This window comes from Polistes dominula, unplaced genomic scaffold (genome assembly GCF_049000335.1).
Source record: "Polistes dominula isolate Pdom_NZ unplaced genomic scaffold, Pdom_raw_medaka contig_15, whole genome shotgun sequence".
Classification (NCBI taxonomy): Eukaryota; Metazoa; Arthropoda; class Insecta; order Hymenoptera; family Vespidae; genus Polistes; species Polistes dominula.
In genome coordinates, this window is record NW_028300915.1 from 4,927,558 (window position 1) to 4,943,362 (window position 15,805).

The 15,805-nt window shown below is 26.9% G+C and overlaps 1 protein-coding gene across 11 annotated transcripts in view; it reads right to left on the bottom strand.

Annotated features, from left to right (window-relative positions):
• GluClalpha (glycine receptor alpha 1) overlaps nt 1-15,805 on the bottom strand; it is a 74,778-nt gene that overhangs the window by 2,331 nt on the left and 56,642 nt on the right. For all 11 annotated transcript variants that reach the window (XM_089170341.1, XM_089170338.1, XM_089170337.1 and 8 more), the window contains 4 exons: nt 873-942; nt 548-701; nt 307-389; nt 86-220 (listed from right to left, as the gene is read on the bottom strand). In XM_089170341.1, the coding sequence (XP_089026467.1) occupies nt 86-220; nt 307-389; nt 548-701; nt 873-942 (442 nt within the window). The remainder of the gene's footprint in view (nt 1-85; nt 221-306; nt 390-547; nt 702-872; nt 943-15,805) is intronic.

Here is a 15,805-nt window from a genome sequence, read left to right on the forward strand (position 1 = left end):
AAAAAGTAAATAATGAAAAATTCCTTTATTAATGAAAACTATAAAATCATAACTATTCGTATAATCAAACATTTAAATAACTAACCGGTATTTGTTTTACTGTTGCAATAATCAGTTAGAAATTTTTCTAGAGTGAACCTAGGCAGGTGTAAGTTCTTAACAACCTGGACGGGATCACCTTCTTTCCAAAGGAAGACCAAGTCTGTAGTCGTCCATCCATCTAAACAAATATTTACAATGTACAAACAAATGTTTTGATTAATTAAAACGAAAATAAACGTTTGTTAGTTTTTAATTGAAACTTACAGCTGGCCATGCGTAGAGAACAAATTTGTTTGTCCAGAGGATACAATTTCAAATTCATGGGACACGAAAGTGTCAATGATATTCTGTAAAAAGTAACGTAAAAATGTTAAACAATGATGATTTATTATTTATATCGTTTTCAAAAATTAACTTATTATGGTTGCGAATATAAGAATAGAATTTATTTCATGTAAGAGATTGAGCAGAAATTTTGTAGTTTAATATTTTAAAAAGAACCTACCGTATACTGTAAAGAACCGAACCATTTGGAAAGATTCGTATATAAACGTTGGGCATAATAATGTTATGAAAATGACCCTCCTTTTCATTCGCAAAGAATAAATCCGGCATCCATACGCGATTAGCTTCTGTTAACGTTAAATATTTCAGTCGACCTGTGAAAAAATGCACAAAACTTATTTTCCGTATCAACATTTATTATGTACTATGTAACTGCACTACGTACTGCATATATGTATATTTAAAAATATCACAAAAGAAATAAAAACGAATTCTTTTTATACAAAATCATTAAAATAAAGTTTGTGCTTCTTTTTTTTTCATACCTTTGAAGTCATTAAATTGTAGTCTCTCGTCAATCCATTGTTCCCGAAATGTTAATTGTACGGAGTATTCCTGTAGGCACATAATCGTATTTTAGAAACATTGAGTTAAACAAAGTTACTATACGTCCACGTCAAACTTGTTTTATTGAATTTAATACACGTAAAGTCTGTCTCGAGCAAGAAAAAAACATCAAAGAAATTGACAGAGAAATAATAAAGAGAGATACTACCGTTCTTTTTTTTTGTTTTTGTATTGTTATTTTTAAATTAACCATTACATTTAACGTTTTAGTATTTCGGTTGTAATTTTTAATGAAAACACCAAACGCGAACGGATTTAAAACGAAAGTTTTACGACAAGTGTACCGTTAAAGTTAAATTTGATAGGCTATACGATCGTTTTTCGTTTATTTAATCATCGAATTTACTTAAATAAATATTGAATTTCTAAAGTACACAGACGCGAAATGGAAACATTTGTAAAGCGAATCGTTGTTATAATTAATAGATTAAAATTTGATCAAATTACGCTCGAGAACACTCTAGACAAAAATTTATGGATAATTAGAAAGCACATTAAACTATATTTCATTTCTTTTAAATACAAGAGAGAAATAAATCAAGCGAACGAATAAATAAAACGTTATTGTAATTTACTGATGTTAACATTACAATTGTCGTATAAGTTTAAAAAAAAAAAAAAAGAAAATTTATAAATTTGCGCATCTCTACTAATAGCAAAGATTTAGCATTCATTTTGTCACTAAATCAATAAATCGGCCTACTTTGTAGCGAAAAACCATTCAACAGTAATTTCGGTGACCTCGTTAACGCCATTAACAAACATACCACATGTTTACCGATCCTTTGTAATTGTCCTTAATGATTTATAAATTTGTCGCGCGAATTGATCTAATTATTTTTTCTTTTAATTAAATTTTTTCTTTTTTTTTTGCCAAATTAAAGCAAAAAAATGTTACGCGAACATTTCCTTTTTTTCATAGATTTCTACGTTTAATTATTTTAATGGATTAAACGAAAAGTTAAGATCGTTTTTAATTCTTTGTAAATCTTCCTTTAAGTTAATACGACCATAAAATCGTCCATTTCATTTTTCTACTTTTTCATCTTCTTCAGATCGAATCGTTAAAATGAAATGAAATGATGCAACGTTCATTTCCATCTCTCTGCTTCTTTTTCTTTCCTTTTTTTTCCTCGTTAACTCGGTCAACGTTCTCTTGAATGGTCACTTAACTTGACGCTGTTGAAATGTCATTGGCGTCTTACTTTTCTTTTCCTTTTATTATTATTATTTTCTTTTTTTATTTTCTTCTTTTTTATAATCCAATAGAATCGGATTTTTTGTGTGCAGGATCAATCCTCAATTGTTGTGATAATTGATACTGCACTTATGTTAAATGATAATACTAAAATTAGTAGATTATAAATATATTTATTAATATAAATATATATATAAACTATTACTACGTTTTATATAAACGAATGTTGTTTTTTTTTTAAAAGAAAATCACTGTACCTTTTTTACCAAACACTTGAAAACATTAATTTAATAATAATATTTTATTATCCATAATCAAACAATTTTTAATCATTTTTTAGGGAAATATATATATATATATATATAAATATAAAAAAAGAAAAATACATCAAATCTGACGCCAAAATTAGTTTCGTTCGAGAATAGAATTTTTAAATTTGTTATTTTTTAATTTAAAATTTTATAAAATAAAAACAGAAGATAAAATGATAGAAGAATTGCATATTAAACGAAAGAATGCAAATTAATTTTCAATTAAATCAAATCATTAATTACATTTTCAAATAAAAATAATTAAATATTTTTATTCTTTTAATTAAACTGACAAAAAAAGATATTTAAAAACAACAAGTTCCCGTTTGACGTCAGCTTATATATATATCGGTTAATTTCAAAAAAAAGGGGAAAAAATCGTTACAAATCAGCGAAACGTAATTTTCCGTTTGCAGCGACAAGGGTGAAACGATGAGAGGGGAAAAAAAGAAACAAATAAATCACACTGTGGCTGTGATGAAGTTGGCAAGGATAGCAAGAGAAGTGGATGAGGATTCGTTGAATAATACATTTAAATTTGCTCGTAGGCAGGATGAGAGAGAAATACAAGAAACTAAAGAAAAAAATAATAGACGAGAAGAATAAAGATAGCCGTTGAATAATACTGGCTCGTTTCTTTTTCCCCATTAAATAATACCATGCTTTTTGAAATAATATATTTGTTTATATGAGCTTTTCATAAGAATACGATTATAATTTTACTATATAAAATATTTTTTTCATTTATCATAAATAAATGTTATCTCTAAAAAATAAATGTTCTTAATTTATAAGGCAAGGAACGAACTCTGAGCTTAATAAAAGACATTTTTTTCATAATATAAATAGTTATATTTTTAATATCATTATATGATTTAAAAATTCCATGATTGTTGAATAATAAATAATATGACGATGTACATAAACTTTAGCGGAGTTAATCGATTTGACAAATAATGTGCTCATGAATCATATATGTGTTTCCAGTTTACAAATCCAGATATCCCAAAGGGCATATTTTACAAATAAGCGAAAAGCTTATTTAGCTTGTTAGTTATATTTGTTTATTTTCCTTTTCTTTTGGTAATGATAACGATCATCGTATTGATTGTTCGTCAAAGGTACAGTGATTTTTTTCTTTCTACCTTTCTTTTAGGTAGATTTTGTTTCTCGTATTTTTTTATTTGTATTTTTTTACTTTATTTAAAGTAAAAAGTGTAATTGTCGATTACTCCAAGGAAGCGGAGAAACGACAGAAAAAGAAAACAAATAAAATCAAATAGTTGTTCGTGAAACATGGCGGGTGTTGTGTGTTGGGTAAACAAATTTTAAGAAACTTTTTTTTCTTATTACTTTGATTATGGTAAAAAGGGATTGATATTAATATATATTATATAGATATATAGATATAAAAGAGATTAAAAAGTAAGCATTCCATGGCGGGATCGTGAAGGGTTGGGGTGAGGGAGGTGGTCTCGTACCTTTAAAGGATTATCTTTCGAGGAAAAAAAAAGAAAAGTTGGTAGAATACAAAATTTGGGTTACGCACATTTGTTGTATGTTCTTATTCCTTTTTTTTTATTTACAAGCAGAAAAAATGGAAACTATCAAACGTGCATAAGTGTACAAATTGCGAGCATTTGTCTAGAAGATAAAATACTAGCATAAGAGGCAGCACATAAATAAACATACACACGCATATATAGAAATACTTAACGTGTTTTACGATTAGTATAACAAGAACGAAAAATATCTAATTAATGATTTAACTTAGAATAAACGATTATTATTATTTAAATCTATTGAAATATATGAATAAACGTATATTTTTTATTATACACATATACGCAGACATATAATAATCAAACATAAGCACTACGAAAGAAAATAATTCATGCATAATATTGGCTCACGGGTTCACAGTTATGATCCAGCTTCGGATGGACCGTCCATAGGCTGCGTTCCGTTTGTACCCTATTTTTGAGGGGGGTGGGGGAGGGAGAAGTGCTTCCACCTTTTTTTCCTCTGGTTTTCTGCTTTTTATTTTTTTTTCCTATTTTTTGTGTTTTATTTATTTTTTATTTCTTTCTTTCTTTCTTTCTTTCCTTTCGAATAAAATTTCGTCGCTAATTGACCGGGTAAATTCATTCATTGAAAAATATTTATTTGCTCTTATAATATATTATTTTATCTACGAAGGGTAGGGGGTGTAAAGTCTCGTGAATTTTAACAAATTTCTATAAACCAATCCGTTTGTAGATTTTTTTTATATTTATTATATTATTTCATTTGTAATTTATTTGTTATTAATTATAAAACAATGTGTTTCGTTGGAATTTTGTTTTTGTAATTTCGTACCCGTTCGTTCGTTCAATTTCCGCAACTCGTGTTAACTTTTTTTTTTAAATTTCTTTCCTTTTCTCTCGTTTTTTTTTAGTTATTTTATTAATTTGCCTCTTTTTTATTTTAATTCCATCAAAGTACGGAAAAGAAAAAGAGAAAATAAGGGAAATTTAATTTTCTTTTCCTGATGTTTATCCATTCGCATTTGCATTAACAAGAAGAAATAATCTACACGCGTTTGTGCGTTTTGTCGAAATTATGTATAATAACGAAATTTATAGTTGTTGGTATTATGTAACCATCAAAAAATTGTAGCTCTTGAATTATCGCTCAGAAGTTTCTTTTTTCCATCTTGTAAACCTCAACCCATGGTTAAATATTTTTTCATTTAAATTTGTACGAACAAATAATGCAATTTTCAAAACTTTAAGCAAAATGATTTTTCTAATTTATGAAGATTAATCGGATATTGGTTATACTGTAACGTATTGTACGATAATTGAGTATACGTAACCTGATGTTGGTAGATTTAATGTTACTCGTTGTTAATATTTTATGGATGAATGTAGTTTTATAAAACGAAATTGTGTAATAATCTATTATTATTATTATTATTATTATTATTTCCGTTTATTTGTTAAAATTAATCGGAAAAATAATTCGAGTTTGGAATAGAAATATTTTATTATGCTATCAGTAGTATTTTAGTATTCGATGTAATTCATTCATGTAAAATAAAAACGATTACAAGTGAAAGATTGATATTTTCTTCAGTATTAATATTTCATATTATTTTCCATGCATAACATGGAAAGGTTTTAATATATGTTTGAAAAATAATTCATAATTAATCCTTTATTTCTTAGATATTTTTTTTTTTCAAAAATATATATTTTCAAATTCAAATACAAATTTTATTGAAATTACTATACCCAAATTTATGGATTAGAATGATAGATGGAATTTGAACTTGCTACTTTATTATACATACAAATATAAATATTCTATGACTTTCAAAATATTCCAATAAAGAAAAGTGGAAGAAATCAAATTTAAATGGTCCACGAGTATTGGAAACGAACTTCGAACATTTTGTAATTAAACTTCTAGTATTCTGTTTTTTTTTAAAGCAAATTATAAACGGATCGGTAACGTTGAATCAAAATTCTTGTAATTAATCATATCATTCGTTTTTTGAACTATTCAATGCTGTAATTCGCTGGTATTAAAACAAAAAAATATATATATGTATATATAAGACTAAAAAACTACATTTCATTTTAGTTTATTATCGAAGAAAAAGCAGCGGAGATTTCTCAAAAATATCGATGATTCAAAATGATTTGAAGGACCTAAAGTAAACAAAAAATACACATTTCTTATATATTTCTTCAAAAACATTAAAAAACAAAATGATATTTATTATATGAAAAATTGTATTCCTTCGTTTATCATTTTATTTGATTTTTGGAAATTTCTGATCATATATTTCCGTAAGAAAAAAGCCCCAAAATTGTACTTCTTCGTTTATACTCCTGTATTGTTATCTTAATTTTCTAACCATATATTTTCGCAAGAAAAAAGACCAAAATTGTTTTTTAAATCGTCAATATTGTTCATTTTAAACATTTTACATATAAATATAAAATAGCAGAATATATAATAAGTGCTAGTAAAATGAAACCATCCACCAACCAAGTCCATACACACAAATAGAAGTCCAATACATCCAAAACATATATAGACCGTTTATTATAAAAGTGTTGGAAGTCGATTTTTGAAAAACAAAAAATTGATGAAACATCATTTATAGATGTTTCAGTTATAATTGTACTAGTAATTACGTATATGTGAACTAACAAAAAAAAAAACATAAAAAAAATTTTAAACTTATTATCCAATATAAATATTTTTAATATCAAATAAATCATAAATTTCGCTAATACAATTCATTCATTTAATCCATTTACATAATTATCAGCACAATTGATAAAAATCACGTGTTTTCTCAATTTTTCTTCACAAATTTACTTACACCACATTCACAAAAAATGGTCTATATAGATATACAATTATTTATAGTATATAATAAATAACATATATGTATATATCTTCTCAATATCCCATAAACGAATATATAAATATATGCTTGTATGCGTGTATATTAAATACATACTACATATATGTATCCTTGGTATCAATAAATATTATAAAAACTTTTGTTTACACCATATATAAAAAGAAAGACAAAGTACATATATATAATATGTATATATACACACACATACATATTCATATAAAAAAAAAGAAAAAAAAAAACGTAGAATGAAAAATGATCAGGCACAGAGAGACAGAGAGCGCATTCTCGACACATACGTTAGCCCAATTTCAAGCTATATAGATAGATAGGTAGATATTATAGATAGATAGATAGACAGATAGATAGATAGATGTTTCATCAAAAATATAACGGCTTATATATATAGTAATACATATCTTTTTATAAATAAAGTATATATAACCATATATATATATATATGTGTGGTGGTGAGCGCGTGTATATCACAAACGTAAATCAGCGTGTGTTACTCGAGGGAAATCATAAGTTGTATATATTTAGTTGGTAGTATCGTGGTAGTGACAGCTTGAATAAAAGGTTGCCGCGTGTGCACGCGCAAGTATATGTGTATATGGTTAGTGTTTGAGAGAAAGAGAGAGAGAAAGAGAGAAAGATAGAGTGAGAGAGAGAGAGAGAGAGAGAGAAAGAGAAAGAGAAGAATGTTGTAGGGAAAGGTTTATGAAGAGCATAAAAGTAGGAAAAAGAGTAAAAAGAGAGAAAGAAAGATAGAGATACACAAAAAGAGGGGTCGAGGAAGGTAGGGGGTAAAAAAGAGCGCAAGAGTCGAAGTCGACAAAGGTAAAACGCGATTATAGGTGTTCATTACTTGGCTCTTGTTCCTATAATTCTTCTCAATTAGCACTTACGCACGTTCAGCTATTTGGAGCCCGTCCTTTTCTTGTGTGTGTGTTTTCTTGTGTGTATTTGTGGATGAGTGTGTGTAATTTTTTTCTTTTCTTTTCTTTCCTTTTCTTTTTTTTCTTTTCTTTTCTTTTCTTTTCTTTCTTTCATTTTCTTTCCCTTATCCCGAGGGGTGGTTTAAGCTGGAGGAGGAAAAAGCATTGTCTCATGCTACGACATTCTTTTCTTTCTCTGTCCCACGTATTTTCCCGCGTACCTTTATCTTTATGGCTTAGTATTTGTATGTATGTATGTATTTATGTATATATGTATGCATACGTATAAGGGTAATATATATAAATACATACTACTATTCTTTTGTGGGATACCCAAATGTGCGATTTGTCTCTGCATCCCTGATTTTCGCGTGTCAGTGAACAATTTTGCGTGTTTTAGCCCAGTGCCGGGTACTGTTTTACCACCTCTGCTGTCCCATTAACACGTTTTTTAACATAATCGTTGAATTTTTTTGTCAACCACTCCATCACGCTACTCTCACTCTATTCCCGTTTACTTTTATGGTTATTTTACTCTACCATTTATATTTTCATAGCTTTAGTTTTGTTTTTTCTTTCTTTTCTTAAAAGGTGATGAACGAATTTATTCGTCAATTTTTTTTCCTTTTGTTTAAAATTTTCACGGATGATCTGATCTATTATGTTTTTTTTTTTATTAATTTAATGATTTACAATTTAATCGTTGTGTTTTTATTTAACAATCATCAGATTTATTGATTTAATTAAGAAATTTTTTTCATTTTTATAATATTTACATTCGATAATAAGAACAAATTAATTTTCCCTCATAGCAAATATTATCGAACATGAAAGATAAATTTACAAGAGAGAATTGATCGATCAAATGATGTTTGATCAAATGATTCGTTTCTTTTTTATTTTCAATTGATCTCTACTTTTAGCACCGGCACTGAGCAAATTCAACTGGATTTTTATCAAACCCATACGTTTCTCTGTGTTTTATCGGTCAGCAAACCACAATTTCTTTTACATATAAACAATTTAATTATCTTTTTTTTTTTAAATGCACGAAACGTTGTTTGCAAATGTTTCGAATGAAAATAGTATCGACGAGTCGTTAAATTTGATTTATGAGTTTCATCGACGTTTTAATGACCGTGAGACTTCGTAATGGAAAAATTGTAAGTATTATTAAATAATGTAAGAAATATTATTGTTAAAAATATTCAATTTTAGATAGAAATTTGTATGTACATTATGAAATTGTATCATTCATGACTTTCGCTCGTATGGAATGAAAAATAAAAAAAGTAGAATAAGAACCGACCTAACTTAACTACTACTAAATAAAACTACTATCTAAAAAAAAAAGTAGTATTTACCTACCACTACTAATTACTACTTATTTAAAAATACTCTTACTACTTACATGTCGTCGGGACACGTTAAAGTATTTTTTTGCTCACTTATAGTCGCCAAGGTCAGTTCCTAGAATTAATGTAGGTGAACGACATAAGCTGGTTTTAACATTGACAGTTCGTCTCACGTGATTAATCAGCTGTCCACGTTGTGTATTCAACGAATACACGATCTTATTTATTAAGAAAAAAATTTGATTAAATGTTATCAATTAAAATAGATAAAACGTTGATGCCCGTGGACGTAGAAAATAATGAGAAAACTTTTCAGTCACCTGAAAAAGTTAGTCGAAGTCTTTCGGCGATTAAAAAATCGATGGGATTTTAATTACGTTTCGTTGTTAGATGCACTTCGATCTTACGATTAAATATGTATGAAAAATATGAAAAATATGTAAACGTTGCGATGATATAATATATAAATTCGTGTTAAATAATTTTCTTCCTTTATCTTTGCTTTTTATATTATTCAATTGTTTATATTGCAGATACGCACGCATAAATGTTAAACAAACCGAACATAATCGATGCAAATTTTGGTTTCTATCTTTTTATCATTCATTCGACACGTGTTCATCGTATGGGTACATAATAAATACGTATAAATATATATGATAAACATGTATTTAAGTATGAGTTTTTGAAAATAGTAGTGCAACTTGTCCTAAGAATAAAATAATTCTAAAGAAGAGAGTGTTCATTTTTATTTGTTAAATTGGTTAATAAATTCTTGCGATATTTTCCAAGTTCATAACATGACAATATTTCTTGGCCAACCTAATAGATAATTATTTGCATTTTATATACAACGTTAAAACGATATAACTAATTAAGTATAAGATGAAATCATAATCTAACAAATTTCCATATATTCCAGCAAAATATAATTTTATTATGAGAAGAGATTCTATTTCTATTCAACAATATATTTTACAAAAATCCTAATGGAATGTCATCAATGAAAATAATCATTACTATACTATTCAAAAATATTTGTAATATTCTTTAAATATGTGAATAGAAATTTTCTTAAAAAAAAATTCAAATTAATTGAAACAAATAAAAAACGACAAAAATATGCACCAAAAAAAAGTATTATTGATTCGGAACGTCATCGGAAATATATCTTCATCCTAATCCAATAAATTCTGATCTCTAGTTTTCCTATTAAGAATTTCGGTGATGAGATTGTATCATCGAATCTTGAAATATTGCCAGAAGATTTGCTGCGACGTTGTGGTTTCTGTTCATGCACGCACGCGTTTGTTCTAACACACATATGTATGTATATATATATATATACAAGAAAAAAAGAGCCGAAAAAGTAGTTTCCTAATTTCTACGTGCCCAATGTCTTTGTGGCTGCGTCAGCTAGTAAATCAAACGTAAAGTAGAACGTTGCCAATCGTTTAGCAAAGTGGACGAGTCAAGTGCGAAATGTCGATGGCGGATTCAAGCTTCGATCTTTTTATTAACACTTCCGTTCTAACCCTCTTTCCCTCTTTTTTCCTTTCATTCCCCCTCTAACACGTGTTTTCTTAAGATAATACGATTATACAAAGGGAAATAAAAAAAAGAGTATATACATACAAAGAAAATAGAAAGATAAAAATATAATTGATAAATAAAAATATCAAAAATGAATCTGTCTAATTTAAAAAATGTGTTGTATATTTGTTGTAATAAATGTCCATTTTGTACAAAATTTTAAATTAATTCTCATATTTTTTAATATAATATCATATCAATTATATTATAAATGTTATAATTAAATCCAAACAAAAATATCTAATAACAAATGAAAAATGAACGTATTAGAGAGTTTTTATTCTAATAAATTTTCTTATAATTTGATCATAACAATTAAAAAACTTTTCGCCAATAAAGGTCACACTTTCTGACATTTCAAACAAAAAGTTAAGAAAAAAGGGTATCCTACATTCTGCATAGATCGTACAAAAACAGATTTCTCGTTTCGCGTTCATGTCAGTTATTATTATTCGTAAGATAGGAACAATAAGTTATGACAATCTCGTTCTCTCTCTCCTACAGTCCGTAGAGAAGTGAAGTTTTCCTTTCATTTTCGTATATACGACTCGTACTAACTTCAACGACACGTTCTTACCTATGTAGAAAAGCTCAAGGAAGTTTATGACGTAGGAGTTTGTTTGGTCCCTTCCTTCACCCTCCACCCCCCCTTATTTAATAAATCCATTACAACAACTTTCACGTTTTGCTGTTACTTCCTTTCCTCCTTTTGACAGTAAGACGAAATAATGGAGACTTGTTAACACCGTTCTCCTTTCCCCCATTTTGTAATTCTTTGTTACATTTTTCATTGATGTTTAAATATACGTCAACGACAAATATGATTTCCATTAAGAACAATTTGTTCAAATAAATTGTGTACATTTTTTTTTTTAACCCCTTTTGAGTGCAGAACACTCTTAACAGAAGTACTTCGTGAAATGAAATATTTAATTGCTAGTATAAATTTCGTTGATCGATTATACTAAATTACAATCGATGTTTTTTCAAATGAAAAAAAAAAAACTAAATGCAAAAACTTGAAACGATTAACATTAAATAAACCTGACATTGTATTATTTGTGTTAATGTCGATAAAAGCAGAAATAAAGTTTTGTTAAAAATTTTTTGTATACAATAATGATAATATCTTTAGTATTACTATATACGTAATATAATTTAGTATCAGGGAGCATATACAATCCTATGTTACAAATATGTGAAAAAAAACCAAAATTAGGATATTGCAATTTAATTTATTTGTAACTTTTTAATGCTTTTTTCTTTTGTCACATCAAATGTCTATTTTATTAACAAATAATCTAATGCAGCTTCTCTTTTCATTCTTCATTTTAAATATAATACATTTTACAAAAATAAATAATAAAATTATTTACTAAATACATACAAACTATTACTCACGGTTATGATAAAATTTTGTTCCAAATTACGTTTATACATATTTTTTTTCTGTCGAAGTAAATTATTGTTACTAAAATAATACAAAAAATACACACAAACGGATTCGTTTACACGCATGTGTACTTTCAAGAAAATTTGTCTAAAAAAAAAAAAATGGTAAAAAGAGAATCGTTAGTAACGGAAACTAGTATTCCTTTTTCTTACGAGCCTGAGATGTACAACAAAACAGCGAGGATTGTCAATCAAATTTGTAGAGTCTCCAATTCGTATTCCCTTATCTTTGAGAGGCTTCAAATCTTTTTTCTTTCTTTCTTTCTTTCATCTTAAAAAAGATATTCGATGTTCCGAAAGGTATCGTCATACAAGAATAAAACAGAATGGATGTATGTATTATAATATACTACCCCAAGAAAAAAGAAGAGACAAACATACATCAGACGACTGCAGATTCTTTTGAAGGGTTGATAATATTCACTGACAAAAAGATTTAAAAAAAAAAAAAAATATTATACCCATATATTTTCACTTAGATTCACTTTTATTTCCTAAATTCATTAAACACAGCATCTCCATTGTTTCCTACAAATATAAAAATCCAGTGAATTTCTAAAGATGAAAATATTTTATTCAATTTTATATTCGATAAATTTCTCAAATATCGATTTTTAAATTAATTATTGTAAATTACTTGAACAAAATTTTCTATATATTTTTTAAATATAATTATTAATATTTATTTTTAACGCAAATATGTGTTGACAAACGATGCAAAATGTTTTTTGTTCGATTCGAAATAATTTATCCGATGAAATTCTTTTTCATTTCTTCAAAATCAGTTTTTCTTATTCTTATTTTCGCAATTATTTTCATTAGAATTTTATTTCGAATGAATTCAAACCATTTTACTTTATTTATTTCAATATTTTCGACGACGTGACATGGAAAACGATTCGATGATTAAGCTGGACGATGGAATATAGATAAAAATAGAAATTAAAAAATGAAAGATAAAGAGAAAGATGATATCACATAATAAAAAATAATGGCTTTCCGAGAAAAATCATTTCTCGAAGAACAAGGAAGAATAAGAAGACGCTGATTGGATAAAATAAATCTTTTTCTGGGGGGATTTTTTTATATATATCGAACATGGGGAAAAAATCAATCTCCTGCCAAATTGTTTGACACTGAGATTTGCAGAAAACAATAAAAAATAAGTGAAAAAGAGAACGAGAGAGTGATAGTGTGATAGAGTGAGAAAGAGAGAAAGAGAAAGAGAGAGAGAGAGAGAGAGAGAAAGAGAAAGAGTGAGAGAGAAAGATGTTATGAAATGTAGGATATATGTATGTATATATGACATGCAATTGTTGAGAGAATAAGAGCTCATGAGTGGTGTCAAGTGGCAACAATGTTTCTGTTGATTGTAAACGACGATTGCAATTCCTTCCTTGCTTTTTTTTTAAACGGTTGCTACTCTAACCAAAATTTGTATCTTATTTTTCTAATTTTTCTTTTTTCCGTTAGTTCAAGTTAATTTTGTTTAATTTTTCATCCTCAAACCCTTGGTTCAATATTTTTTTTCCATTTGTATTGGCTTGCAATATATATATATATATTCGTCAGGTTTTCTTCGTTTGGTAGAATAAACAAATTTGTTTCGAATGAACGAACGAACGAACGAATGGGAAAGGAACGAATATTTGTTACGATTCAATAGAATTAAATAAAAGAAAAATAGTATAAAATATAAAGAGAAATAATATTTTAAAGAGGATTTTATTGACGTTGTTTTGATTCACATATTTATTCGCAAATATAATAAGAATAAATTAACCAATGTAATATAATAACGAAATCAACGTAGAGACGAGTATTTTACACATTTGTTGATCTGAAATAATAATAATAATATTAATTATAATAATAATAATAATAATAATAATAATAATCGATACTATTATATTAAATATTATCATTAGCTGTGATAAATAATTATAAAAATTATTCTAACAAAAATATTCTTATGTATAACGAAAAGATGAAAAATATGATCAACGATTACGAAGTTAATACTTGAAAATAATATAATATTAAATATTTTCATACAAATTGATCGATTATGATAATAAATTAATTTAAGAACCAAAATGATATAAAATATATGATATGAAAATTTTCTACACGTATATGTGCGTTCAAACCCATACACACACACACACACACATACACATATTTCTAGGTAGAATGTAAATGAGAGATCCAATTGAGCGAAAGTAAGTAAATTTATGCGTTTTTTAAAACGTGATGACGTATTCAGAAGAAAAACAAGAATTTAACTGGCAGGACGTCGCATCAACGTCGTCTTTTCTAATCGATTTCACCGTTAATATCCTCAAACTCACTCACGCGGTATAGAATTATGTATATATGTATACATCATACACGTACACACATACACACACGCGCACCCACATACATATATGTATATGTAAGTACATAAAAATATATGTATTATATAATAGTTATACTTATATACATACATATATATGTTTATGTAAGTATATATCCATGTGTACGTGTGGGGCTCAAGGGATTTTTATCGTAGGAGGGTTCTGATTGAAATCGTTGAAAATTGACGAGATGACAGTAATTGAATCAACGATCTTGTTACTTGAGAATTTTATGAAATCATGTTTGTTCCAGGTTGATCATTTATTATTATTATTATTATTATTATTATTATTATTATTATTATTATTATTATTATTATTATTATTATTATTATTATTATTATTATTATCATCATTATTCTATTAAATAAAACTCATCGATAATTTAGCTTTTTATTTTTTTACGTATATTGGTAGTTATGACAGTAGAAACTAATTTGAAGAATAGAAATCATTCATTTTATGAATTATTTGATATTATAAATGATTAAATAGATGATTAGAAAAGTTTTAATTCTTAAGAAATAAATAGAACTTAATAAATATAATATAATATATATATATATATATATTATATTTAATAATAAAAATAATTTTCTATATATATAATAGAAAATAAATTATGAAATCAATTTTTCCAATTATTTAATTTAATTCATTGTCATAATTACCTACATATACGTACGTTCACATAAACACATTTTGTATCTGAAGGATTGGTAAAACAAACCAATGATGATTAAACATGTAAAAATAATTCGAAAATCGGGAGTATGAATTTTTTGTCGAAGGAAAATATCCTCTATTGAATATTCGAAATTAAAAGATCCTCTTCTAGCAACAAATTGATTGATAATCATGGAAGGAACATTATCTAATCTATTTCTGCCTAAAATGATGATAATTACGAAAGAAACTTTACTCAATTAATTACTGTACTGTCTTCTGTAATATCTTTCCATCTGTTTAGAGAATAATTTGAAATGTCAGCCGATGTTATTCTATTCTCGTCCAAAACACGACTGTTGCGAAGAAATTAAACGTACAAGAAATAAGTCGCAAGGTTGAAGTCGAAATATAAACATCACAGAGCTCAATGTTTAGAAAAGTATGTTCAGAAAGATAATGCTTTCAGTTTATAACTAAACAAAGAAATAAATAAATGACGCGTATTTGAAAAAACTT